This window comes from Lepidochelys olivacea (assembly GCF_965140295.1).
Source record: "Lepidochelys olivacea isolate rLepOli2 genome assembly, chromosome: 8".
NCBI classification, from domain to species: domain Eukaryota; kingdom Metazoa; phylum Chordata; order Testudines; family Cheloniidae; genus Lepidochelys; species Lepidochelys olivacea.
The window spans coordinates 51944121-51971299 of NC_140418.1; the positions used below are offsets into that span (position 1 = coordinate 51944121).

Genomic DNA, 27179 nt, shown 5'->3' on the forward strand with positions numbered 1-27179 from the left:
CAGTGGCCACTGTCACAAGACAGGATGCTGGGCTTAGGTGGACCATTTGTCTGTTGCAGTATGGGCATTCTTACGTTATGTTCCTAAGTAGCCTTCATCTCTTGCTTGAATAAACAGATCAGATGGTTTTATTTAAAGATAAACTGAAATGTTTTCAAACATCTGTGTTTTAAAAACTTTAAAAATCCAAAATTGATAATAAAATATGACCTAAAAATGACACATACGTTTTAAAAATAAGATATAAAATGAAAGGGTTTTTGTACGGGTCAGTCAAAGATTGAAGAATTTATGTGGTGTCATTAACTGTTATAGGAAAAAAATAGACTTTTTAAGCAGATCAATTATATGAATTTCATATCCAGGTCTAGAAATGCCTGCAACTCTAAGGGAAATATAGAACTCCAAGGGCTTGAACTCAGGTCTTGACAAGTAAGCGAAGAGTAAGAGATTGCAAACACCTCTGATTTAAAATGCATTTATTTGTAATGTTTCACTGTGCCCAGGTATCCTGCCAGAGATTAAAGATCTCAAACAAGAGGCCAGGAAGTACTGGAAGTTGGTGGTATACTCACCTGGCGCTTTTCTGGTGTTCCTGTCACAGTCTGTAGAGTATTTACTATGATTTTTTTTTAAAAATTTTTTGAACCCTTATGACTGTGAAGAAAATGTACTGAATGTAAACTAGTGTTGTAGTGTCTTGCTGAGTCTGCAGACAAGCAAATAAAATGTTATTTGTCTCAATATTAGCTATCATATTGTGGGTGAGGTAATATCTTTTATTGGACCATCTTGTGTTGGTGAGAGAGACAAGCTTTCGAGCCACACAGGGCTCTTGCACTGTGTTATATTGTTGAGCGTTTTAGCAGAAAAATTCAGGTACTGTGAATAGAGCTTGAGTTAGAATACCATTACATTTCTCAGACTCAATTTTAAAAGGAAATGCAGAACAAAGCATTTCAATTCACTTTTAATTATTTTTATTTCAAAATTCCTCTTCTGGTTTATTTATTACAAAGCTGCTATTTAATTAGGAATAATGTTCTTTGTTACCAACTTAAAAAAAAACAAATCCAAACCCAACCCAGTTTCTCATTTGCAGTGTAGCATTGGTTTCTCCCTGGTTATGACATGTTACCCAAACAAATACTGCATATCTTTTAAATACATCAGTGCAGGCAGAGGTATGCACAGTGTAGTAGGTGTGGAGAATATAATTTTGTAATCAGTATATTTGAATTGTGTACAAAGAAAGCTATTTGTTCTGATTTGAGCTGATGTGGTTTTCATACTGAGCATACTAGAATTATGAAACCATGGAAGAAACTGTAATGTACATTGGTTAAGTCATTTCGCTAAATGTGATCTGTCTAACAGACTACATATTTTCCAAGTTTTGTTGATTTAAGGTTTACAGTGGTCTTTCAATTGCATGAAATTAGTCCTGTTCTTTTATCCTCTCTAATTACTTTGTATATTTTAATTACATCTTGTATTTTGTGTCTCAGGATAGACTTTAAAGATCTAAAGATTTTATTTCCTTAGTAGGGATGATTGATTTTGCTAATTCATACTACTTTTTAGGACCAGATTCTGCCCTCAGATATGCATAGGCTACTGCTATTGAAACTGATGGAAATTTAATATGCATATCTGAGGACAGGTTTTTGTCCTTCATGTTTGAGTGGAAAACATATTATCAGTGCATTTCTTTACTTTCTTTAGAGTTCACATTTAAAACAAGATGCAGTCTTAAATAGTAGACACATTTTAAATAATAAGAGGAAGTTAGTCGTAAGTGCACACATGTGCACATACTTTATGAACACGCACAGTAGAAGAAAAAGAAGCACAGCTTCATAACAAAGCAAATTATTTGTCCACATTATGAGTGTTTCATCTTATTGTTATACACATGTGAACAGCTTTGTCCTTGTTAAAAGAAGTGAAAAGTCTCTTAGGGAATGTCTATGTGGGGAAATTTACCCATAGAACCATCCTGGTATAATTCTCCATGTGGACATACTTATTCCAGAATAAGAGGGCTTATTTTATGTTGCTTTCGAAATGACACAAACTAAACCAGAAAAAACTCTCTTATCCTGGAATAACTGTGTCTACACGGGCGGTTATACTGGTATAATTATATTTGTATAGTTCTACTGGTAAATTTCCCCATGTAGGCAAGCTGCTGTTCAGCAAGTGCCTCTACTTTGGACTATATAACTGGATTACTTAAATTTGTGTTCACTAGAATGCAGTAATAATACAATCTTGTATTTTGTGTGTCAGATCACTCTAGTGGCACAACAGAATTATGTTTAGCATTTCTACTCAAAATACTCCTTAGGACAAACAGAAGGCTATTTTCAAAATAGGCTAAAATCTTCAGGTGTTTTTTAAAATAAAGAATTTTTTTTCAGCAGGGAAACTTGACAATTGAAAGAAAATCTCTCTGCAGAGGAGGATTTTAAAGATTATAATGCCATATATTATGACAATTTAGCAAAAACATCAATGAAATCCTCAGGGTTTTTTTGTTTTGTTTTGTAAGCTATTCATATTCAAAAGTCACTGTGTTCCTGGAGTTTTGCTTGCAACTACAGAAGTTTTGCTTGCAACTACTTTACCTCCATGTAACTTTTTAACAAGCAGAAATACTAGACTGGTGAGCATTGCGCATGTTTAGAAATTCCCTGCAGAACTGATATTGAAAACATTTTGCACTTGGCAGTAGGTAAGCTCTAAGAACTTTTAGTTCATTAATCAGTATATACCTCTCACAGACCAGATTAATAACAGCACGTCTGAGGAACAGCAAATTAAAACCAGTTTTTGCTGTCTGAGTAAACTTGGTAACAGTTATGTAACTTTTGGCAGAAGTGACAAGTTCCAAAAGGTCGAAAATATTCTGACTATAAATACTGATATTCTACTGATTATTTAAAATAAACACTTCAGAGCAAAATACTAGAGCTTAGGGTCCAAAAACATATTTATATTGCTTTATATAGAGCTTTATATTACTCTAGAATTATTGACTCAGAAGTTGAGAGATTTTAGGAACTGTTTTAAAATGTGTGCAGTAAAGACCTTAAGTAACTAAGTGTGTCAGTAGTAAAGACTACTTTCAAAAACACACAGTGTAAATATTCCAATGACATTCTGCTTTCTTGGTTACACCCCATAGCGTATTATAACGGGAGCCAGAGGAGTGTTAGAAAAAGTAGTCATTTACCTTTTAAAGAATTTGAACAGGTTTCAAGAACGTCTAAGACTTTTGTTTTATGCCATAGTTATTTTTATCCAAAAACTTTTTTTGCCACACTTACATTTCCCTTTAGCTTTTTCTCTGGGGTCTCTTAATCTGCAGGTGATTCCTGAGGATTGGTAAATACAAATAGTTACTTTATATCTTTTCCATTGTTCTAGATGGTTTAATATGTTTATCTATTTATCCATCTTGAAAAATGCATAGGGAGAGATGAAAAGTGTACACTTTGTTTAAACTGTTGATATTTTTTAATTCTGCTTTTTTCTTCAGTCCTAATAACTAGATTTCAAGTTTAACCATTTTGATTTTTCAAATATAAAAACCTTAAGTGCTTCTCCATTTAGCATAAATGCAGTTGTAAACTAGGATTCACAATATTATTTATGAAACACTTCAGGGGCTTTGCAATTTAACCAGTCATTCAGTAATTAACTTTCATTCTCTTAAATTTTAGTCCTGTAGTTTTGTGGATGCATTGGGAACAGACCACTAGCCAAATGTACATACAGCTATCCTTTATTATACATAGTTAAAGCTTTTAAAGGAAAGGAAAATATGAGTATTTGGCTTCAAGAATTTGGAATTAAACAGCTTGATTGTCGGGCAAGTAACAGGTTTAATGTTGTTTTGAACCCATATATGGCTAATATTCATGTTTGTTTGTACAGCTGGAATAATTGTTTGTTAATAGAGAAAATGCAAATAGTAGTCTTAGATAGAAATTCCCCTAATAGAACATATTAGTTGGATTGATGTGTACTAATAACTGTTTGAGTTGTTGATTATGCTGGTCTGTTTTCTTTTAAAATGGTTTTACTTGGATATCCATTTTCTAGCTCTAGTAGTGCTAGCTACCAGTACACTCTGTGAAGTTGCGTGAAATCCTGGCTTTATTGAAGTCAATGGGAACTTTGCCATTAACTTCGATGGGGCCAGGGTGTTACCCATTATGTTCAAGATACACTAACTACATAGCATAAAGAAAATTATTTAGTATATCTGCTGATTTTCTATAACCATATATGTGCACTAAGTCATTAAGCTAACCTAAAATAAAATTTGCAGATGCAGTAGAATAAAAATTTGACCAGAAAGTATTTCAGAACAACTCAAAACAAATGAACTGGTTCATGCTGTTATGATTTTCCTCTATGTTAAACTGTTCCAGCGTCATAGAGTTTTTTAATGATTATTATCAGATGCTACAGAAATTAGTTTAATGTTTGAGAGTTGTCAGATAACTCTTTAGGATAGTATTGTATACATAAATTTATCAGTCTCATGCAGAATTACACACACACACACACACACACACACCCATCCACATGTAGACTTGCTTGCAAATAATTTACCTGTGGATTTGCAATTAAGGTTAAATAGAAAACTTACCAAAAACAAATTTTGCTGCTTCTTTTGGCTTCTACAGTAGATTAAAAATCCAGAAGTCAACTTGTTTTTTCTTCTTTGTGTTACCAGTGTTTTTGTTTGTTAATTTGTAGTTCTAGTGAAAACGTTTTTTCTTGTCCTGTTAGATCCAAACTGTATTAAGGAATTGATCGTCTTCCTGCAGATTGAATAGAAAAAAAAAATCAAGCTAACTAAATCTGTCTAAGAAACATAACTGAAGTTCCAGTGTATTCTATTCCAGAAAAAGGGCTAGTAGTGTGTTTGAAGCTGCTGTGTCTTACTGTCACATGCAGAAATGCACTAACCAGCTACAGCTGACCCAGATTCCATATACAGTACGCTTGGACAGTTTTCCTTTTCTTAAACACGCACTAGACTTAGCTGTTCAGCCCACTTCTGATGTCACTGTGAACTCACTGAAGAGCAAACAAAACTCCTTAGGATTTCCTATCATAGCCTTTATGAAAGGGCAGGGGGAGGCTGAAGAGCTATGGACAAGGAAAGATTGTTTGCTGGTTAGAGGGAGGGCACTATATGGAAACAGTCTGTGCAAGAGTTCAGCAGGCAATTACAAAACTAATATTTTATTTCACAGCCTAAAGATGCCTTTCAAGTTGTTACAGTACTGGGCTTCATTTCGAAGAAAGATTCTTTCAGACTGATGAACTCAACTTGTGTTCCCAGGAATAAAAGAGGCAGACTGACTGGGTACAACAGGAAAAATGAACCATTTATAGTCTAGAAGAATGTTGAGCAGAATGTCACATTCAATTCTTGAAGTTCACTTAATAAGAAACAGTTTTAGCTGTTGTTACACTCACAAAGACTCTGAAACATGTGGAAAATGTTAAAGCTATGTTTGGTGTTGAGTAGGTATTAGAATATTTGAAACCATCTGATTAGTATTAAAAGAAGTAGAAGCCACATGGATTACATACTTTTAAGAAATGAAGGATACCGTTGTCAGCTTTTAATTCTGTCACTTGACAGTTTGTGTACAGGAGTCTATTCAGTTTGGGGTTTTGTTTAGTGCAGTTGTCAGTTTCTTCAGAAATGACAAATTAATTAAATTCTATGGTTTGTTTTTTCTTTTAAAATTGTTTTAGATTTGATAAATAGGTCCAAGGATCTTGTATTTTGCAGAGGAGTTCTCTAGAAAGGTATTCTTAATTGTGCTAAAGATAAAAAGGCTGTCACTTAACTTTAAACAAGAAATAATTTAGATATCTCCTTCCAGAAATAATCTGTTCACTAATCCATAAACTCATAACCAATACTACACTTTTGTTCCTTATGGATCTCTGTTCTTTGAACCAGTAAACATTATTCACCCTTCTTTCTATTTTAGATAGTACACTGTTCAGGGCAGGGACTTTCATTAACTATCCCTGGACACTGCCTAGCACAATGAGACCCAACATGGTTAAAGCCTTTAGGTATCATCACAATATAAATATTAAATAATAATTTCTGACAGTTATTAATTTATCCTTTTAATAAATGAATATTCTAATATTAGCAGAATAAAAAATCCTGAATTAAAAATTAGATGAAAATAAAATTAAACTCAATGTCAGATTCTATTTAATAACTTTCTATGAACTTTTTTGTCACCTTTCAGCCAATTGGCTTTTAACTTGCTTCTGTGTGCATGCAGATTCTGTTTGTATATTAATATTGGAGCAATGCCCAGAAGCCCCACTCAGGACTGAGAGCTCCGCTGTGTTAGGAGCTATACAAACACAATCACTGCTCCAACTAAGTGTGTTTTTTTAATGTTCTTCCACCTGTAAAGCCAAACATTTTTGGGTTCCTCTGACCCTAATTATACAGGTCTCAGAGAAAAGAAACATATAACTAATTTTAGAAGTCCCATAAGTATTACCTAAAATAGCAATTTTTTTGTACAAAGTATTGAATTTAAGGTTGGATGTATTGAGACCTTCCAGGGCTAGAAGCGAGTGCTTTGTCTCAGTAGGAAACTGAGATTTTCCCCATTCCAAGGGTAATCTATGAAGTTTTTCTCACCCTGCAGGGTCTGTTATATTGGGATATTGCCTGTCCTGCACTTCAGACTGTATCTTGGGGGACGAAACAAAATCATTTCTGTAACAGGTTGTTTTTAAGTGGTAGCAGCATCGAGCTGCTCAGAAGTTTACAGTGTTAGCATAGTCACAGTAAAGATGGATTAGTGAGCAGAATATAGGCAAAGCAGTCAAATTTTCTTATGATATAGATATCTCCTGGGTGGGGGGAGGGGTGAAAGTATGTGAGAGCATCCCTACAGTGAAATGTGCAGACCATGAGAAACTCTTACCAGATGCTGAAACAACAGTAGATGTAGAAGTGGTAAATAGAAGACATAAAGTTCAAGTCAAGAGAAGAGATCTATGCAACCAGTGTGGTAGAAGAGCAGCTGAAACAAAAGCATTTGCTACTGCAGAATCCAAAATGAGGAAATTTGAGAGAAATGTCCTCAAATTTACCAGAAATAAAGACTTTCCTTTTTCCCATAGTTGTGCACAGTTTTGCTTACTGGTTTTTAGTGGAAAAAGGCATTAGGGATAGTTATGATAAATAGCAGCCTGCTGTTAAATCATGAATAAAAAATAATGGCAAATGTCAAGGGGATAAAACCCCATGCATAACCATCATGCCCTTACCCTAGACAGATGTTTGATATTATATCTATCCCTGATAGAGAAAAACTCAGGGTTCCATCTTTTCAGCACTTTTGAAATCTTGTGTAACCAGTAAGCTATTAGTAAAATGAATTTTAAAATGGTGTGGCTATATTGGGGCATGTATATATTTAGAATGAAATTCACCCATCCCCACACAAAACATGAGGCTTTGCACTGATAACTCAGCCAGTCTTGTGATGAAGATGAAATTCAATAGCCTTTTTTCCACTCCTTACAGTCCATTCTTCACCCACCTTATTTGTAGATAGTGAGGGCCCCTCTTCCAACATGCAAGGGAATTAAAGGAAATGTGATGCAAGAGTCATGTTGGTGAGAAGGAGTAGTGTTGCATTTGTTGTGTCAATAAATGGTCAGGGCTGGGACAAGGCTAATGGAAATGGAGAGGAATACATGGACTTTGATGTCGTCTTTTACTGCTTTTTTTTCCCCTCCTTCTTCCCACACATTTATGCTGCTGTTAAATCCTGCTTGCTTTAACTCCAGAGTTGTGAGCATTTGGGACAGAGAATAATGAAGTTGCCAGTGGTGAAGGAAGAAGATGGAAGCTTTAAAGATGAGACTTGGAATTAAGGCACTAAACACTCATCATCATTAAAGATCCTATAGAGCTTTTACGAAGTGTGGGGAAGTGGCAGGGGTGCTGAAACAGTTTGTATAGTGGGGGTGCTGAGAGCCATTGAAGCAAAATGTGGACCCTGTATATGATGGAAACCACTTCAAGCCCGGGGATGTGGCAAACCCCCTCTTCCCCCCCCACCCCAATCAGCCCTAGTTCCATCACCTATGGGGAGAGGGTGTTAATCCAAGTGTCCTAATCAGATTTCAATTTGAGTATACTCTTTGCCTAGCAAACACTTTCCCAGTTCCTGCAGTTTGAGAAGTTTTTCTTTTCTTTTTGCTGGCAGAGAAAGGGAGATTTTTCTGTTGGTCTGTTTCAACACAGCTGAGTTGGAGGAATTAAATATTCATAGATTCTAAGGGCAGAAGGTAATCATCTAGTCTGATAACTATATATAACAGGCATAGAACTTCCTCCAAATAATTCCTGTTTGAACTAGATTATATCTTTTAGAAAAACAATCTTCCAATCTTGGTTTCATAAATGCTGATGATGAAGAATCTCCACAACCTTTGGTAAAATGTTCCAATGGTTAGTTAACCTCCCCTGTTAAAAACTTACACCTTATTAAATTTTATCACATTGAAAATGTTTAACAAAGTTCATGTTTTTGAACATTCTGTGTTGAATACCACTACAGGCTTGTCAAGTGAATGATGATTAATTATTGGGATGACAGAAGCTTAGAAATGAGACCTGGCATAGTTGCACATAGTTTGATACTTACTTTGCAGATTCTGAAATGTTATATGCTTCCTCTGTCAAAGACTAAAGGTCAGATTGTGCCTGGTCCCTGTATAATACACAAGGAAAGCTTCCAACCTTCCATTGTGCCTGGCCCCTGTGAAGAGAATGCAAGTCCTTATACTCAAAAAGCACAAAGATTTAAGTGGGCTAGTACTGTTGCTGGAGCTGTTCACTGCAAATAGGGCTGAGAAAGGAGTAAGGCAAAACCACTGGACAAGAGATGAAGGGGAGAACTTACTGAATCGTCCAAGGGGTGGCACAGCAGTTCCAAGCAATATTATTTGTGCCTTCTTGAGGCACAAACCAGCAAAGAGCTCTTGCAGGCATAGGGCTTTTTCTCCTTTGCCCCTGGAGCAAGACAAAGATTAAATGCCACAGTGGATCCTTAGTAAGTGTGAGCAGAAGTACATTCAAATTCAATAATTGCTTTTTCTTTTAAATTTAAAACATATAAATAAAGGAAATACTCACTCTAATCTTATTCATTCAGGTATTTATCTCTCGGACTTGACATATATTGACTCCGCATACCCATCTACAGGGAGCATTCTGGAAAGCGAGCAGAGATCAAATTTAATGAACAACATACTTAGAATAATTTCAGATTTTCAGCAGTCCTGTGAATATGGTAATCTAGCTCATTTATTTCTTTTGCAATATTACTGAGGGCAACTGATTAAATAAAAATGTTCATCTTCTACTGTGCTGTTATTTAATAAGTCTTAACCAATTAATGTACCATTCCCATCTAAAACCATAAATCCTATTAAAACCAAGTTCTGGAATTGTTGGGTTATCCTCTCCTGTCAGCAGGCAGAGATAGAATGAGACTTACGCATCCTCTACTTATCTCTTCTGTGTTTTCAAAATACATGCTGTGAAGATGTTCAAATCTGGCCTTCCTTGGGTGCAGGGGAGGTTAGCCCAGGCATGGTTATGGATGAGGGGAACAAAAAACTGCTAAACAGTGGTGAGGGATCATTGTATTTTATGGCCCCAACTAAAGACAGCAAGAGAAATATCTGTTTGTATACAGATGTTTTCAAGAAAAACCCTGTGTCTAACAATGAATGACATAGTGATAACTGATATAGTGCCTCTTCTCTAGATATTCCTCTGTTGCCTCATGTACAAAAATACTTGAACTCAGTTCAATACATAGAAGAGCTACAAAAGTTTGTGGAAGATGACAATTACAAGTAAGTATGAAATTCTACATTTCCTTTTAAAAAAGTGAGTTTTATGTAACAGAAACCTTGAATACAATAATGAGCAGGCAAGAGAGCCTGCTTTCATTTAGGTAAATAAATCCAACTTCAAGGCTGCCACTCTTATTTCCATAAAAAGTCTCTAAGGTGCCACAAGTACTCCTTTTCTTTTTGCGAATACAGACTAACACGGCTGCTACTCTGAAACCTGTTATTTTCATAAGTCTCTCTTCCTTTACTGTAAGGAGACTGAGAAGAAACTAGAGTTAGAAAATAACCAATAGTACTCGTGACTTAAATTTTTCCTTTAAACATTTTATTTTCTGTTATTGTTTGAGGCATAGATATTTAAGAAAATTAAACATTGAAGTTGGAAAAAATACAGTAGAGTATCTTTACTCTGCTGTAAAAATTTTAGGTGTTGTAACAATAGAATTAAAATTGCAGAGTGAAATATGGATTTTCATTTGGAAAATCCTTTAAGCATAATAGAGGGGATACAGAAGTAGACAATGAAAATAAGAGGCAAGGAGAGACTTGCATATGAGGAGAGAGTGGAAAGATGAAACTGTTTGGAGAGGAGATATAAGGTAATAGATATACAAAGTAATGAATGGTATAGAGAAGGTAAACTAGGCACTCCTATTTACACTTTTTCATGTAAGAACTAAGAGGTATCCAATAGAATGGAAAGAAATACATTTACATTTGATAAAAGGAAATTACATTTTATACAACACTTAATTAACCTGTGTAACTCATTTACCACAAGATATAATTGATTCCAAGACCTTAGCAGAATTCTAAAAAGAACTACATGTATCTAAGTAACTATAGAACATCCATAGGTTTATGAGAGAGGTTAAAGATTATAAGGGATATAAATCCTCATGCTTCAGGGCATAAGCCAACCATTGGTGGTAGCTAGAAAGAAAATTCCACATAAGGAAGCTATTCTATAAGTGTTCATTAGAGATTCTTGCACCTTCTTGTGAGCCATCTGGCTCTGACAACAGTCAGAGATTAGATATTGGACTAGAAGATACAGTGAATTGATCCAAAGTAGCAATTCCTATGTTCATTTTATGGACTAGGCAAAGTCAGTGGAGTCATGTGGTTTGACTGAATGAGGAATATGATTTTAGCAGTGCATATACCTTTGTATACTGAGAAAATTGTGGAGATGATAACCTTAGTCTCTTCAAGGTGAAAGGAGAAGGCCATACTACTTTGAGAAAACCAACTGATACTTAAATCTTGTAGCATTTTCTTTCTTTTCGACGGAAAACTACCCCTTTTCTCTGACAGGTGAAGGGTCAGAAACTTTAATAAAAAAAAAAGGGTAACAAAGGGTCAGATAGTTACTTAAAAATAAATCTCAGAAGAAAAAGTACTTAAACAGTTTCCTTTTTCATGAAGCTATATTGAACTAGTAAAATGTTAACAATATGGTATAAATTATTAAATTAATTTGTTGTCTTCTGTTCACTCCCTCTGAAGCATCTAGCACTGGCCACTGGCAGAAGGCCAGGGTACTGGGCTAGACAGATCATTGATCTGACCCAGTCTGGCCATTCTTCTATTCTTATTGGTTAAAACTTATAGGGGTTTCAGAACAAATTAAAACAGGGAATAACAAATGGTTTTGCCTACTGGGACTCCTGCACATGCCTTTTTATTTCCATCACTGCTGTAGAAAGCAGAACATCAAGTACAATAAATATGAAATTGGGATAAGTAAAAGAAAAAAAGTGGGTTGGTTGTTGCCTCCTTTTGATTGCTATGCATATCTGAAATTCCTCGTATGTGCATAGCCTTTCTTACACTTGTGGTAGCAAAATTTCTTGCAGCATAAGCCAGAAAATATTTTAGCTTTGAAAGCTTTACATTAAAAGACTTCAGGTTTCTGATAAATTAACACTTTAACTTCTATTCCTTTTTTAATGCAGGCTTTCATTAAAGATAGAGCCAGGAACCAGCACCCCTCGTTCTGCTGCTTCCAGAGAAGATTTAGTAGGTAAATGCTTACTTACCAGAAGACATCAAAATTTGAAATCCATTCTCTACTGCCTTTGAGTTACTAGTGCAAAAAATATTTTCCTAAAAGTGAAGTGTAATAAAAGATTTACAAAATGTATTTGTCATAAAAATTCTAAATTTTTTCTGTAAGTAGACTCTTGTTGTCATAGGAAACTGAGTCAGTTCCTTGGTTTAAATATGAAAATTAACTTTAAATTTAAATATTTGTCTGTCATGTCACACTAAATAGCTTCATATTTGCTGTTTTCCTCTTAAATGCCTTTTCTTTCTTTCTGTCAAAGGGGTGTGTCTTGTTTGATTTGCAGCATATAAGATGTACATTTAAAAATGTTTTATGGTGGGATTCTCAAGAGTCTGTGTGACTTAGTCCTGGGAGGGATCGATCTAAGTTATGCAACTTCAGCTACCTGAATAACGTAGCTGAAGGTGACATACTTAGACCTACTCACCACAGTGTCTTCACTCCGGTGAGTCGACTGCTGCCGCTCCCCCGTCGACTCCGCCTGCACCTCTCACAGCGGTGGAGTACAGGGGTCGACGGGAGGGTGCTTGGGGGTTGATTTATCGCGTCTAGATTAGACATGATAAATCGACACCCGCTGGATCGATCTCTGCCCACCAATCCAGTGAGTAGTGTAGACATACCCTTAGGAGCACAGGTTCAAATTATTTTCAATGGGACTTGTGCTCTTAATTCACTTGGGTGGGTCTGAAAATCTACTCAGACTGAAAATACAATTATTTTTTTAAAATAAACATTTTTAATATGTTAAGGAACTGCTCCTAATATATAATAAAAGAAATGCTATTAAAGAAGACATCTGGTTAACTAGCGAAAGATTCAGGCTATGTAAGGAACTGGTGTAACCACAGGTCAGGGCCTGTGAGCCAATTTACTCTCTGAAATAATGCACAGTTAGCTTATTTTTAAACCTTTTCAACATTACAATTTTTTACAGGAAAATGGTTATTAAAATTTAGCTTCAGGGTATTTAGTAAGAGAAAATGCTATGGTACATAGAATCTTAAAATCATAGAAATGTAGGGCTAGAAGGGACCTTGAGAAAGCATCTAATCCAGCCTCCTGCACTGAAGCAGGACCAAGTATACCTATACTGACTCTGACAGGTGTTTATTTAACCTGTTCTTAAAGATCTTCAATGACAGGGATTCCACAACCTCACTTGGTAGCGTATTCCAGTGCTTAGCTATCCTTATACAGTAGAACCTCAGAGTTACGAACACTTTGGGAATGGAGCTTGTTCTTAACTCTGAAATGTTCGTAACTGAACTAAACGTTATGGTTGTTCTTTCAAAAGTTTACACTGAACATTGACTTAATACAGCTTTGAAACTTTACTATGCAGAAGAAAAATGCTACTTTCCCTAGTTTTTTTTAGTCATTTACATTTAACACAGTACTGTACTGCATTTGTTTTTTTTGGTAATTTCTGCTGCCTGATTATTCCAGTTCCAAATGAGGTGTGTGATTGACTGGTCTGTAGTTAGAAAGATTTTCATGATATCTAATCTACATCTCCCTTGGTAGCTAATCTAAATCTCCAGATTAAACCCATTACATCTTGTCCTGTGTTTAGTGGACATAGAAAACAATTTATCACCACCGTCTTTATAACAGCCCTTAACATATTTGAAGTCTTATCAAGTTTCCACTCACTCGTCTTTTCTCAAGACTAAATATGCCCTTTTTTTTTAAAACCTTTCCTCAGAGGCCAGGGTTTCTAAACGTTTTATCATTTTTGTAGCTCTCCTCTGGACTCTTCAGTTAGTCCATATCTTTCCTAAAATGTGGCACTCAGAACTGGACACAGCTGAGGCCTCTCCAGTGCCAAGTAGAGAAGGACAATTACCTCCCATGTCTTATTTACAACACTCCTGTTAATACACGCCTGAACAATGTTAGCCTTTTTTCCAGCTGTATCACATTGTTGACTCGTTATGATCCACTATAATCCCCAAATCCTTTTCAGCAGTACTACTGCCTAACCAATTATTGCCCATTTTGTAGTTGTGCATTTGTTTTTTTCTTCCTGAGTGTAGTAGATTGCACTTTATTGAATATCATCATGTTGATGATATTCAGTAATTTGTCATGGTCATTTTGATGCTCTTGCAACCCCTCCCAGCTGGTGTCGTCCAAAAATTTTAGAAGGATACTCTCCACTCCATTATCTAAACAATTAATGAAAATATTAAATGATACCAGACCCAGGATTGACCCCTGCCAGACCCCACTAGATACATCCTCCCAATTTGGCAGCAAACCATTGATAACCACTCTCTCAATACAGCCTTTCAACCAGTTTTGGATCTACCTTGTAGTAATTTCATCTACACCACATTTTCCTAATTTGCGTACAAGAATGTCATGTGGGACTTTCTCAAAAGCCTTACTAAAATCAAGATATATCATGTCTACATTTTTTCCGCTATGCAGTAGGCCAATACCCTGTCAAAGAAGGAAATCAGGTTGGCTTGGCATGATTTGTTCTTGACAAATCCGTGCTGGCTGTTGCATACAATCCTGTTATCCTATAGGTGCCTACAAACTGATTAGTTTGTTCCAGTATCTTTCCAGGTATCAAAGTTAAGCTGTCTAGTGTATAGTCCCCTCGATCCTCTTTGTTTCCCATTTTAAAGATAGATACTAGGTTTGCCCTTCTCAGTCCTCTGGGACCTCACGTATCCTCCATGAGTTCTCCAAGATAATTACTAGCATATGTGTGTCTACGGTTACAAGAGACCTTGAGAGGTCATCTAGTCTGGTCCCCTGCACTCATGGCAGGACTAAATATTATCTAGACCATCCCTGACAGAAGTTTTTCTAACCTGCTCTTAAAAATCTCCAATTATGGAGAGTCCACAACCTCCCTAGGCAATTTATTCCAATGTTTAACTACCCTGAGAATAAGGAAGCTTTTCCTAATGTCCAACCTAAACCATCCTTGCTGCAGTTTAAGCCTGTTGCTTCTTGTCCTATCCTCAGAGGTTAAGGAAAACAATTTTTCTCCCTTCTCCTTGTAACAATCTTTTTTATACTTGAAAACTATTATCATGTCCCCACCCCCAGTCTTCTCTTCTCCATACTAAATAAACCCAGTTTTTCCAGTCTTCCCTCGTAAGTCATGTTTTCTAGACCTTTAATCATTTTTGTTGCTCTTCTCAAGACTTTTTCCAGTTTGTCCAGATCTTTCCTGAAATGTGGTGCTCATAACAACACAGTACTCCAGTTGAGGCCATATCAATGCAGAAGAATTACTTCTCATGTCCTGTTACAACACTCCTGCTCATACATCCTGGAATTAAATTGAGTTGTTTTTTGTGTTGGTTTTTGTGTGTGTTTGGCAATAGTGTTATGTTGTTGGCTCATATTTAGCTTGTGATCCACTATGACTAGGGCCCTACCACATTCACAGTCCACTTTGGTCAATTTCACAGTCATAGGATTTTAAAAATAATAAATGTCATGATTTCAGATTTTTAAATCTGAAATTTCATGGTGTTGTCACTGTAGGGGTCCTGACCCAACTCTGAAGGCAGCAGTGCAGAAGGAGGGCATGTTATGGTATTGCCACCCTTACTTCTGTGCTGTTTCTGGTAGGGAGCAGCCACCGCTCTCCAGTCATCAGGCTCTGAAGACTGCCACCCATGCTTCTGTGCTATACCGTGATCCCCCTACAATAACCTTGTGACACCCCCCCCCCGCACAACCCTCTTTTGGGTCGGGACCCCCAGTTTGAGAAACGCTGATCTTCCCTGTGAAATCTGTATAGTATAGGGTAAAAGTACACAAAAGACCAGATTTCACGGTTCATGACACATTTTTCACAGCCGTAAATTTGGCAGGGCCCGAACTGTGACCCCAGATCCCTTTCTGCAATACTCCTTCCGAGGCAGTCATTTCCCATTTTGTATATGTGCAACTGATTGTTCCTTCCTAAGTGGAGTAATTTACATTTGTCCTTACTGAATTTCATCCTATTTACTTCTGACCATTTCTCCAGTTTGTCCAGATCATCTAGAATTTTAATCCTATCCTCAAAAGCACTTGCAACCCTCCCAGCTTGGTATTGTCTGCAAACTTTATAAGTGTACTCTCTATGCCATTATCTAAGTCATCGATGAAGATATTGAACAGAACTGGGCCCAGAACTGATCCCTGCAGGACCCCACTCAATATGCCCTTCCAGCTTTACTGTGAACCAGTGATAACTACTCTCTGGAAATGTTTTTCCAACCAGTTATGCACCCACCTTATAGTAGACCCCCCACTTGGTAAAGCAACTCCATCTTTTCATGTGCTGTATAAAACTGGGAGCTCTCTTGAACTGTTTTTCCCCTTAGACTTGCTTCCCATGGAATCTTCCTACCAACTCCCCGAGTTTCTAAAATCTGCCTTCTTGAAATCCATGATCTTTATTGTGCTGTTTTCTCTCCTACTATTCCTTAGAATCATGAACTCTACCATTTCATGATCACATTCACCTAAGCTGCCTTCCACTTTCAAATTCTTATCCAGCTCCTCCCTATTTGTCAAAATCAAATCTAGAACAGCTGCTCCCCAGTAGATTTCTCCACCTTCTGAAATAAAAAAAAACTGTCTCCAATACATTCCAAGAACTTGTTGGATAATCTCTGCCCTGCTGTGTTGTATTCCTAACAGATGTCTAGGCAGTTGAAGTCCCCCATCACCACCAAGTCCTAAGCTTCGGATGATTTTCTTAGTTGCTTAAAAAAAGCTTCATCCACCTCTTCTTCCTGCTTAGGTGGTCTGTAGTAGACCCCTACCATGATATCACCCTTGGTTTTTAACCCCTTTTATCCTTACCCAGAGATTTTTCAACAAATCTGTCTTCTATTTCCATCTCAATCCCAGTTGACACGCTCTTCCACAGTTTCCTTAAAGACACTATTTTAGTGCGTACAAGCAAAGGAACAGAATTAAGGTGGTGGTTGGAATCTTGAATCTGAATTTCCTGATCTTTGTGCAATGGAATAGCAAAGTTAATATTTTGTAAGGAATCTTATCTATCAAGAAATCAGATTGGGGACCATTGCATCCAAAACCGGTAAGGCTGCCTATTAAGCTAAAGTTGAATCTGCTTCTCCTGTTTTATTTGTGGTTTTAAAATAACTATCTAAAGAGCAAAAGATCTGTAAATGTGCTATACAGTGTGTTTACACTGCAATTAAAAACCTGCAGCTGGCTTGTACCAGTTGACTGAGGCTCACGGGGCTTGAGCTAAGGAGTTGTACAGACATTCAGGCTTGGGCTGCAGCCCTGGCTGTAGGACCCTGCAAGGTGGGAGGGCCCCAGGCCCGGGCCTGAACATCTATACCTCAATCAAACAGCCCTGTAGCTCAAGCCCTGTAAGCCCAAGGAAGCTGGCATGGGCCAGGTGCAGGTTTTTACCTGCCGTGTAGACATACCCATCGATTCCTTTCCAGCCAGCCTCCCCATTCCCAACGGACTCAGCCTGGCTCTGCTTTGCCTTTGTAATGCTCCAGGTTCTTTAGCATATTTATTATTTTAATAAGAATACATCATATTTTTAAATGACATGGAATAATAAAACGTATAAAGAAAAGGAGTACTTGTGGCACCTTAGAGACTAGCCAATTTATTTGAGCATAAGCTTTCGTGAGCTACAGCTCACTTCATCGGATATGCATCCGATGAAGTGAGCTGTAGCTCACGAAAGCTTATGCTCAAATAAATTGGCTAGTCTCTAAGTCTCTAAATTGGCTAGTCTCTCCAATAAATTGGCTAGTCTGTGCCACAAGTACTCCTTTTCTTTTTGCAAATACAGACTAAGACGTCTGTTACTCTGAAACCTGTCAATAAAATGTATGGTTGCTTCCCTCTCTGTGACATGGAGAAAAAGCCCTTTTATTTCACAATGATGTTAGGAGGAATAACTACTTAATGATAAAACTATGTTATAAAGATGAAAAGGTTAAGATAAAAATAAACCTTTTCCTTTTAGATGCTTCCTTTGTACTAGAGTATGCCAAAAGACGCATTACTTGTCTAATGGGAATGTATAGTATAACAGTTTGACTTTTAAAAAGACTCAGATGTTTATATTCTTATTGCTTTTTTAACAATAATTATTAGCTCCTCTTAAACTGAATTTTAATTTTGTACTTTAGCAAGATCCTGCAGTATTTTATATTTATTTTCAAAAAAATACAATAGACATTCTCAGTAGGAATCTTATACAACTTTTGGAAAAATATGAACCTTGTATATTTTTGGAGGGCTGATTAATAGCATTTGAAGTAGTCACATTGGTATTTCTTATGCTCAGTTGGAATTTCCTATTTTTCCTTTGCTCACAGGCTCTGAAGTGGGAGCATCTCCACAAAGTGCACGGAAAAGTGTTGCAGCTGAAGGAGCATTGCTACCACCAACTCCCCCATCACCTAGGAACCTGATACCACATGGGCATAGGAAATGTCACAGCTTGGGATACAAGTCAGCATTTTATTTACTTTTAAGAGTTTGAGCATGTACATATTGGACTGTCTTCTGACAACAAAAGCTTTTGCTTTAAAAAGTGAAATATTTAATTAGCAATGTTCCTACATAAAGACCACAAAACACAACTCCTATTCTGGAAGGAATATATGCAAGAAACAGCGTTTGTCTATTCGTTAATCAGTTTTTTTTTTAACTTGCATTATGATGTCTTACTGCTTGCCTCTGAAAAGTTGTGTTCCTTACAGCTCGCCTTCTATGAGTGAACCTGACTCAGGACACAATGAACCAGATCTTCCTCAGTTAGAGTACCTGACCTTGATTTCCTCATTGCACACTTAATATAAAATTGCTTTTTAAGTAAAAAATAAAAAAGGTCCTGATACTTATGTGATTTAAGAGCTTGCATGGATTGAATCTTGTTACTTGCAGCAATTTGGGTTTCGTTTACTTTTTGAATTTGCAAGAGCAGATCCCATGAGATTCCAAATCTGCCAAGTACAATATGATCTCTCAGAACCAGAGCACCTTTCTCTATGTGAAGCTAAAATAATTCTGTCTCATAAGGTTGCTCATTTAGTATGGTACTTAAAGTATTAGATTTTTAATAGTTTTTAAGCAAGTGGTATTTCGTTCCTTTTTAATCAGTTATCCTTCTAATTAATATTCTCTCCTTTCCCTGATGTCTTCCATAAATTACGCCTGAAAGGAACTGAGGCCATAACAAAGTACATCCAGCTTTTATTGTTTCAAGATGAACTAATTATCTCCAATTGTGTCTGAGACATTGAATTATTTCTTTCTGTAAACTTGCTTGCATGAAATTTAACTCCTACAATTGCTGTTTAAGGAAGAAAAACTTCCTATACATGCAATGAAGTCCCCTCTATCCCAAAAGAATTGAGGGAGAAAAACTCCTTTTGTTTTGGACTTTTGTGCTCCTTGATTTTGTCCAGCACCTAGATACCAAGGTAATAAGCATTGTATGAAAATCTGACAGACAAACACACTTTATTAATTAACACACTTTGTTGATTAAAAGTTGTGTTAAAGCCATTCTCAGATTTGTTCTGTCCTAACAGAACTCTAAAGGAACCACATAGAATTTATTATATATACACTTTACCAAATACTGGTACACAGGACTGTATCTCCAAGACTCCCATTAATGGCAATTTGAGTCAAGTGTCAAATCTCCATTCACTGCACTGGAAATTTATCCCAAATGATTGGCTGGTTTCAGAACTTCTTCTAGCTCAGTAGTCTCTAGCAATAACAATGTTTACCTACAGAGAAATGATAAACTACTAATTTCATTTTTTCTTCTAACGCTCCTTTTGTGTATTCATAGTTCTTGAAGAGTTGAGATTTGTCCTGTTAGTTTCTGAGATTCATGGCAGTAGTTCTAACAGAGGCTTATAATGAGAAGGTAGCTACTCTGAGTTCATGTACCCATTATAGCTCAAGACTTCTGTTTAGAGTTGTATGGGACAGGATATATACTTTTCTATATCCTTAGGCAGTTCTGAATTCCACATGAACTTAAAATATGGAGCTGTATAGAATGTTACTTTTAGAGAACAATAGTTATACAGGTAAGGAATTTTATGCTACAGTGAGAATACCAATCTCAGTGTATTCCTACACACTGGCTCTTGCATCTGTGGGAAGAGCTGGCAGGAACTCAGAAGTTCTAGCTGTCAGAATCAACTGGTGTTGGTTTGTTCTCCCCAGTGCTCCGATGAGCTGTGATTGACTGTTGTTCATAAAGGAGCTCCTCTGGCACTGCAGCCCATTAATCAGTAACATTTGTCCCATGTCAACATAAAGTTTCTCAGCTTTGACTTCTGTTTCCCGGTGTACCCTGTGCTATAGTCTCTAGTCAGTCTCTGTAATTAAAACATTTTGATTATTTTTTTAAATAGAGGCATTTTCCACCAAGATACCTATTGAGTTTTGACTTTCCAATGTGTGATTACCCCCTTCTGCTCCACTCTGAGCTAGATATGGTCCGATTACATCATTGACACTTTGGCCTTTGGGCCTGCTTACATCATTCTTTTAGAGAAGCACATTCATTCTTCCTTCTTCATGAAGCATTTTTTTTTAAAAAAGATATTGAAAGTCCAATAAAAATCATGGAGTTTTTATTTGTTCTTATTGACTACTCTTAAAAACCCAGCAGAAAAACTTCTAGAGCAGCTTTATATCTCACATGCCACTTACCTTTTGCTGAGGCAGATAGTCAACTTCCTTCTAAGGTATAATTAAATCTGTTCCATGGCTGAGCAACCCTCCTTACCCTTCTTTTGAAAGTATACCCAAAAACTGTGTCAGTTTCTCCTCAGTTCCCTTGTCATCTCAAGGAGCACGTTCTAGAGATTATTCTCTAATTCATCTCTTTCATGTGAAAGCTTTATAAACTACAATAAAAACATGACATTTATCTGTGCAAGTATGAGGCTAACATGAACTCATTTTGTCCCTAGCATATAAAATACAGTTAATTTTCAAAGTTCTTGTAATTAAATTAAAGCACCATCATTTTCATTCAGATAAATGTTATTTCAAGGACCAGTCATCCCTCTGCCCTCAGGGGCATTGTGCAATTTTGCTATTAATAACCCATGCGAGTTATACTGCTAGTGCTCTGTCAGTGAGCCCATTAAATTATCAAGCGGTGCACAGCAAACTACGTATTATTCTTTAATACCTTGAAGCTGTGGCTGTTGAAATGCATTAAGAATATTTATATCCTCATTTGTTCCAGTTTCATACACAAAATGAATACAGCAGAGTTTAAAAGTGCAACATTCCCCAACGCAGGACCAAGGCACCTATTGGACGACAGTGTCATGGAACCTCATGCCCCATCCAGAGGGCAAGCAGAGAGCTCCACCCTTTCTAGTGGAATTTCAATAGGTGAGACATTTTTAAAATTTAGCTGTGCTAGTCAAAATGTGTTTTAGTACAGTTGACTCGAAGGTGTGTACCAGCAGGACTATTATAAAATCGTGATAGCGTTTTAGAACAAAGGTAGGTAGGAATGTGCAGTGGGGGCGGAGGGACTGTGTGTGAAAAGTGGCAGAATAAATGGCATGACCTGAACTACAGCTGACAGGTCATTATTAGATGATTGTTTTTAAACCTATTCAATGATACATCCAAATAATTGTTTTACTACTTTCTTTCCAGATATTTTTCAAAGCAAATCCTTTGTTCAAATCATGCCAAATTAAAACTTTCTGCCTGCTGGCACTGATCGTTATTTAAAATGTGATACTGAATTAACAACACAAATTTAAATGGTAAAAAAGAAAACCTCTATCTAGTAAAAGTCTTACTGGAAAAGGTGGTAATCTTCAGATGTTTCAGATAAGCACACATTGAGTGTGCACTTAGTAAATTATTGATGCAAGTTTCAGGTGCGGGCTTCACCCATTAAACTACATGAGAAACTAGTCTGTTAATTGTGTGTCTTTTATAGCTTAATAGAGTATTGCTCATTATTTTGAACTCCAGGTTTTGAAAACAATTTTGGTGGTTAAGGGAGTTTGAGCTTTATCCTTGTACTGGGAGAAATAGCTCCTAGTAGGATATGTGGTGATAGAAAAAGTTTAAAAACAATAAATATATTGAAAATAATAGGGGACAGGTGCTTGCTAAACTTTTCTACCAATTTTTGTTTCTAAACTTTCCTGCATCATTTAGGGCTTGTCTACACTACCGCTTAAGTCAATGCAACTTACGTCTCGCAGGTGTGTGAAAAAGCCACCCCCCTGAGTCACGCAAGTTACATCGACCTAAGCGCTGTCCACACTAGCACCAATGCAGCTGCGCTGATGTAGCACTGTAGTGAAGACTAATCCTTAGACTCTTTTTCCCTCCTCCTATCATCCAGGAGCCAGGCTACCCTTTTAAGTAGCATTTTATGTCCCAGCATCTATAGTCAGCTAACCTTCGTTGACTTCTGCAGTTGTTCAGCATCTCTCAGGATGGGGCTTTAGCTATGTAATTCTCAATTTAACTTATAAAATAAAGGTTGTATTAAAAGTCACCGGCACTTCTGTTGCTGCTGAAAGGGAGCTGGCGCATTTTGAGAAGGGCAGTTTAAAATTTTCACTTTCCTCTGTCTTTCTGCTCCTTTCCCCCATGTGACTTCTATTATATTTGTCTGTTTGGTCCACTTGCCCACTCATGCATTTACTATAGTGGGTGGTCACTGGTGTGTTTTGCAGGGGTTTTTTAGGGGTGAAGTCCTAGGTGTGTACCCCTGGGAGTCTATGCCTGAGTATGAAATCCAAATGGTTCAACCAGTCAATAAGAAACGGAGTTTTTGTCCATTAAAATTCAAACAATACTATAATATGTTTGTAGTCCATCCAGTCTTGCAGAAATTCTTTTGGGCCCAAATCCACTTCTAATTTCAGACTAATTCCTCTGACCTTTCATCCTGGAGGAAAGTGATAAAAATTTTAGAATCTTTAGTGTCTGTATATTCCTGCCTTAAACAAAGACAACAGTCTTTGCTCCAGTGTGTTCCAGTTTCTCAAGTATAACTCCAGTCCTTATCCTTATGGTGGCAGAAGCTGTAATGATACAGGGTCAAAGAAAGATATTTAACTTCAACTGAACTAATTCAAGAAAGCTTCTCTTTAAGGTTTGAGTTGAAATAAAAATACCTATCATAGCATCAACATTTTTATGAATTTTCCTATTAATTCCCACTCCTGAAATACTTGGATTCCAAATGAGATTATATTTTTATAAATAAGTGGTGTGTGTAGATTGGTTACAGTACGTACATTGGTTTCTATTTTTGGCACCATATCCAGTAGGAGAGAACTGCACAGAACTGCTGTGTGATGTGGCCCCATGGAGTACACTCTTCAGGTGTTTGGAATCCTTCTAAGTCACAATCAGCCTGCATTGGAAAATCAAATTTGGGGCCTAGGAACAGAAAGATAAAAAGTCACCTCTGAACATAAAAATAAATGACTTTTTTTTCTCCTAAACCTGGGTCTCATGCTTGGTATTGCATAAAGCTACATATAAGTTAACTGAGCTTATGGCAAAGGCATACATTGAGGAAATAACTGAGGCCTGTGAATACACAAGTTTCATTTTTAGGTTGTTATCCTATAGGATACTTGCATTGGGACTGGTGCACTTTTATTAATGATTTTGACAAAGCTGTCAAATATATGCATTAAAATGTACAGATACCAGAATAGGTGGTGTTAGAACATAGTGATATAGCTGTTTTATAAACTTAAGTAGAATATGAAATATGATGGACCAATTTTATGGCTGTTGTTAGTCAATGGAGTTACATAAATTATGAATTTGACACAAGGTAAGTCTTCGTAAAATGATGCCCTTGAGTATATACAGTGCGCAAGAGAAGTAAAATTTAAGTAGCCCTGAATTATTTAAAATATTGTAGGGAAAAGGTCTGATTTTAATAACAGACTCAGTGGGGGTAAATTGGCTCCCTCCCTAACTTCAACAGAGTTGTTCAAGTTTACAGCAACTGAGGATCTGCCCAACAATTAAAGAGGATCTTCAAAGAAAAATTGGGTTTGTCCTTTTTTTCTTCATGATGTATAAAGAAGGCTGAAATGTTTTTCCTAAGAAAAGGATCTCTTTCCACTTGTGTTTTAGGTTAAAAATTCAGGTTCCGTTTAGGCTAGAGATTGTCTATGGTGATAGGAGCACTAGAAAAATGATATCACAGGATTCAAAAAAGGGGAACATTTTTAGTCTGAATACTTTTTTAAACTGTTAGGTGTTTGTTTGCATATTTGTTTTTATTAATACCCACTTATGTGATGAACATTTGGCTTTAGAAAGCCTATATTAAAGATTCAGCACCCTCACACTTTCAGTCAAGGTATTAAAGCTCACAGTAAACAACCCTGAGATCTCTGACATTATCCAGCAAATCAGCGAACACCAAACTTGCCATTCCTAATATTTCTACAGTTAAAAAAAATAAAAGAAAAAACCCTTTCAGGCCTTCTTTCTCAATTACAAAGCAAATAAGTATAGAAGCCCATTTCTTTTAAAAGCCTGCACAAGTCAAATTTAAATTCTCAGCCTAGGAGTTATTAGCAATAAAGAAAGCTAATGGGATGTTGACTAGTATCAAGCACAGTATGTTGGATAGACACAAGGATGTTTAAAGATTTTTCAGATGAAGTATTTGAACTAGGTAAAAATAGTTATAAAATTTTGCCAGAAGGATCCATTTGAGGTCATTGGAAAGAACAAATATTGAGAAGAATTTAAGACGGTGGTATTTTACAGAAAGTATTGAATGGGTGAAGTGGGTTTCCTGTTGAGTTGATAGAGTCAAATGGTATATTTAGGGTATTTAAAGAAAACTTGGATAGCTATATAAAGTTTAATAAGTTAAAGTGAGTTTCAGTTTTGTAGCTGAGCTCCTTTTAAGCAGGGTGCAAAGGAGTGCGGATCTGAGATAAATATTTCCTGTTTATGCTTTTTTTTCGGTTTTGGGGCATTTTATTTTTTTGAGCGGGGGAGAGGGAGGTTGTGTTTTTGTTAGAGTGTTTTGCTCAAGAAGTTTAAAAATCAACATTTTAAGGTGATGTCCAGTGGAGGGAAGGTTGGGTTTTGTGCCCTTACTGCTTTAGGATGTATAAAATAGGTTTGTTTAAAAAAATTTAAATGGCTTATTTTAGATATATAAGGTATACAAAGTCGTAGAATCATAGAATATCAGGGTTGGAAGGGACCTCAGGAGGTCATCTAGTCCAACCCCCTGCTCAAAGCAGGACCAATCCCCAATTAAATCATCCCAGCCAGGGCTTTGTCAAGCCTGACCTTAAAAACTTCTAAGGAAGGAGATTCTACCACCTCCCTAGGTAACGCATTCCAGTGTTTCACCACCCTCCTAGTGAAAAAGATTTTCCTAATATCCAACCTAAACCTCCCCCACTGCAACTTGAGACCATTACTCCTTGTCCTGTCCTCTTCTACCACTGAGAATAGTCTAGAACCATCCTCTCTGGAACCACCTCTCAGGTAGTTGAAAGCAGCTATCAAATCCCCCCTCATTCTTCTCTTCTGCAGACTAAACAATCCGAGTTCCCTCAGCCTCTCCTCATAAGTCATGTGTTCCAGACCCCTAATCATTTTTGTTGCCCTTCGCTGGACTCTCTCCAATTTATCCACATCCTTCTTGTAGTGTGGGGCCCAAAACTGGACACAGTACTCCAGATGAGGCCTCATCAATGTCGAATAGAGGGGGACGATCACGTCCCTCGATCTGCTCGCTATGCCCCTACTTATACATCCCAAAATGCCATTGGCCTTCTTGGCAACAAGGGCACACTGCTAACTCATATCCATCTTCTCGTCCACTGTCACCCCTAGGTCCTTTTCCGCAGAACTGCTGCCTAGTCATTCGGTCCCTAGTCTGTAGCTGTGCATTGGGTTCTTCCGTCCTAAGTGCAGGACCCTGCACTTATCCTTATTGAACCTCATCAGATTTCTTTTGGCCCAATCCTCCAATTTGTCTAGGTCCCTCTGTATCCTATCCCTACCCTCCAGCATATCTACCACTCCTCCCAGTTTAGTATCATCCGCAAATTTGCTGAGAGTGCAATCCACACCATCCTCCAGATCATTAATGAAGATATTGAACAAAACCGGCCCCAGGACCGACCCCTGGGGCACTCCACTTGACCCCGGCTGCCAACTAGACATGGAGCCATTGATCACTACCCGTTGAGCCCGACAATCTAGCCAACTTTCTACCCACCTTATAGTGCATTCATCCAGCCCATACTTCTTTAACTTGCTGACAAGAATACTGTGGGAATACTCTTGTTTCTTCCTTTGTGTTTTGGAGATCTCTTTGGAGAACTAGACAACTAGAGTAGAAGCTTTCTCATGTATTAATTGAAGGGGTTGTAAACTGAATCTTTCATAAAGACATTTTTCATGTTTGTTCAAGTGTTTGAGGTATATAGATGTTAACAAACACACACAGCAGTTATAGGTATGGTGATTAAAAATCCCTTCTCAGTTAGTCAAGTTTCACTTCCTTGGTACTTGTGGTGTCATGATCCTACTGGTTGTCCAGTTATCCATAGATTGTTCCAGAAAATACAGGTAAACAAAACCTGAATTTATAATACAGAAAAAAAGAGGGGAAAACCCCTTTTAGACAGTCTTTATACATTGTAGAAAGAAAAAGAAAAAAAGCAGGGGAAGGAAATTTTTAGAAATGAATAGATGTAGGCACCAAACTATTCCAGCCACCGATGACCCAAGGCCTGCTTCTCTCTTAAACTGTGAATCATATTTTAAAAAAAACAAACTTTTTTGCTATTAATAGGACAGTTTCTCAATTTTTTTAAATTACTTACACAATCCCCCAAAATTCATTTAGCCTTTGCAACAATAATGTTATAGCAAGGATTATTTTTATTTTCAGAAACTTGCAGTTAAATCTAAAGCAGAAGATCAGATAAAAATTTTCAATTATCTGAAAAAGGGGAAACTGCTGGAATGCAAAAAAAAATTAAATACACATGATGTTGAGGAATTTGTAAATCTTTGAAAGCAGTGTTTCTTAACGACCAGTCAGGTCCCTGAGATCTCCTGGACAGGTTAGGAAGGCAGTATGCCAGTCCCTGGTATCAAAAAC

General features: G+C 37.0%; 2 protein-coding genes across 7 annotated transcripts in view; one reads left to right on the forward strand and one right to left on the reverse strand.

Moving 5' to 3' along the window:
• The window catches only part of ANGPTL1 (angiopoietin like 1), a 29978-nt gene extending 24851 nt beyond the window's left edge, over positions 1 to 5127 (reverse strand). Inside the window, exons 1-3 of one of the 4 annotated variants that reach the window (XM_084637758.1) lie at positions 4987 to 5127; positions 4664 to 4838; positions 3333 to 3380 (exon numbers count right to left, since the gene is read on the reverse strand). The gene's annotated coding sequence lies outside the window, so the exon portion shown is untranslated. Of the gene's footprint in view, positions 1 to 3332; positions 3381 to 4663 lie in introns of all 4 variants that reach the window. The other 3 variants (XM_084637760.1, XM_084637757.1, XM_084637759.1) reach the window with 3 other exon arrangements.
• RALGPS2 (Ral GEF with PH domain and SH3 binding motif 2) overlaps positions 1 to 27179 on the forward strand; it is a 284167-nt gene that overhangs the window by 192172 nt on the left and 64816 nt on the right. For all 3 annotated transcript variants that reach the window (XM_084635739.1, XM_084635740.1, XM_084635741.1), the window contains exons 9-13: positions 9243 to 9380; positions 9861 to 9951; positions 11910 to 11977; positions 18364 to 18499; positions 21273 to 21424. In XM_084635739.1, the coding sequence (XP_084491865.1) occupies positions 9243 to 9380; positions 9861 to 9951; positions 11910 to 11977; positions 18364 to 18499; positions 21273 to 21424 (585 nt within the window). The remainder of the gene's footprint in view (positions 1 to 9242; positions 9381 to 9860; positions 9952 to 11909; positions 11978 to 18363; positions 18500 to 21272; positions 21425 to 27179) is intronic.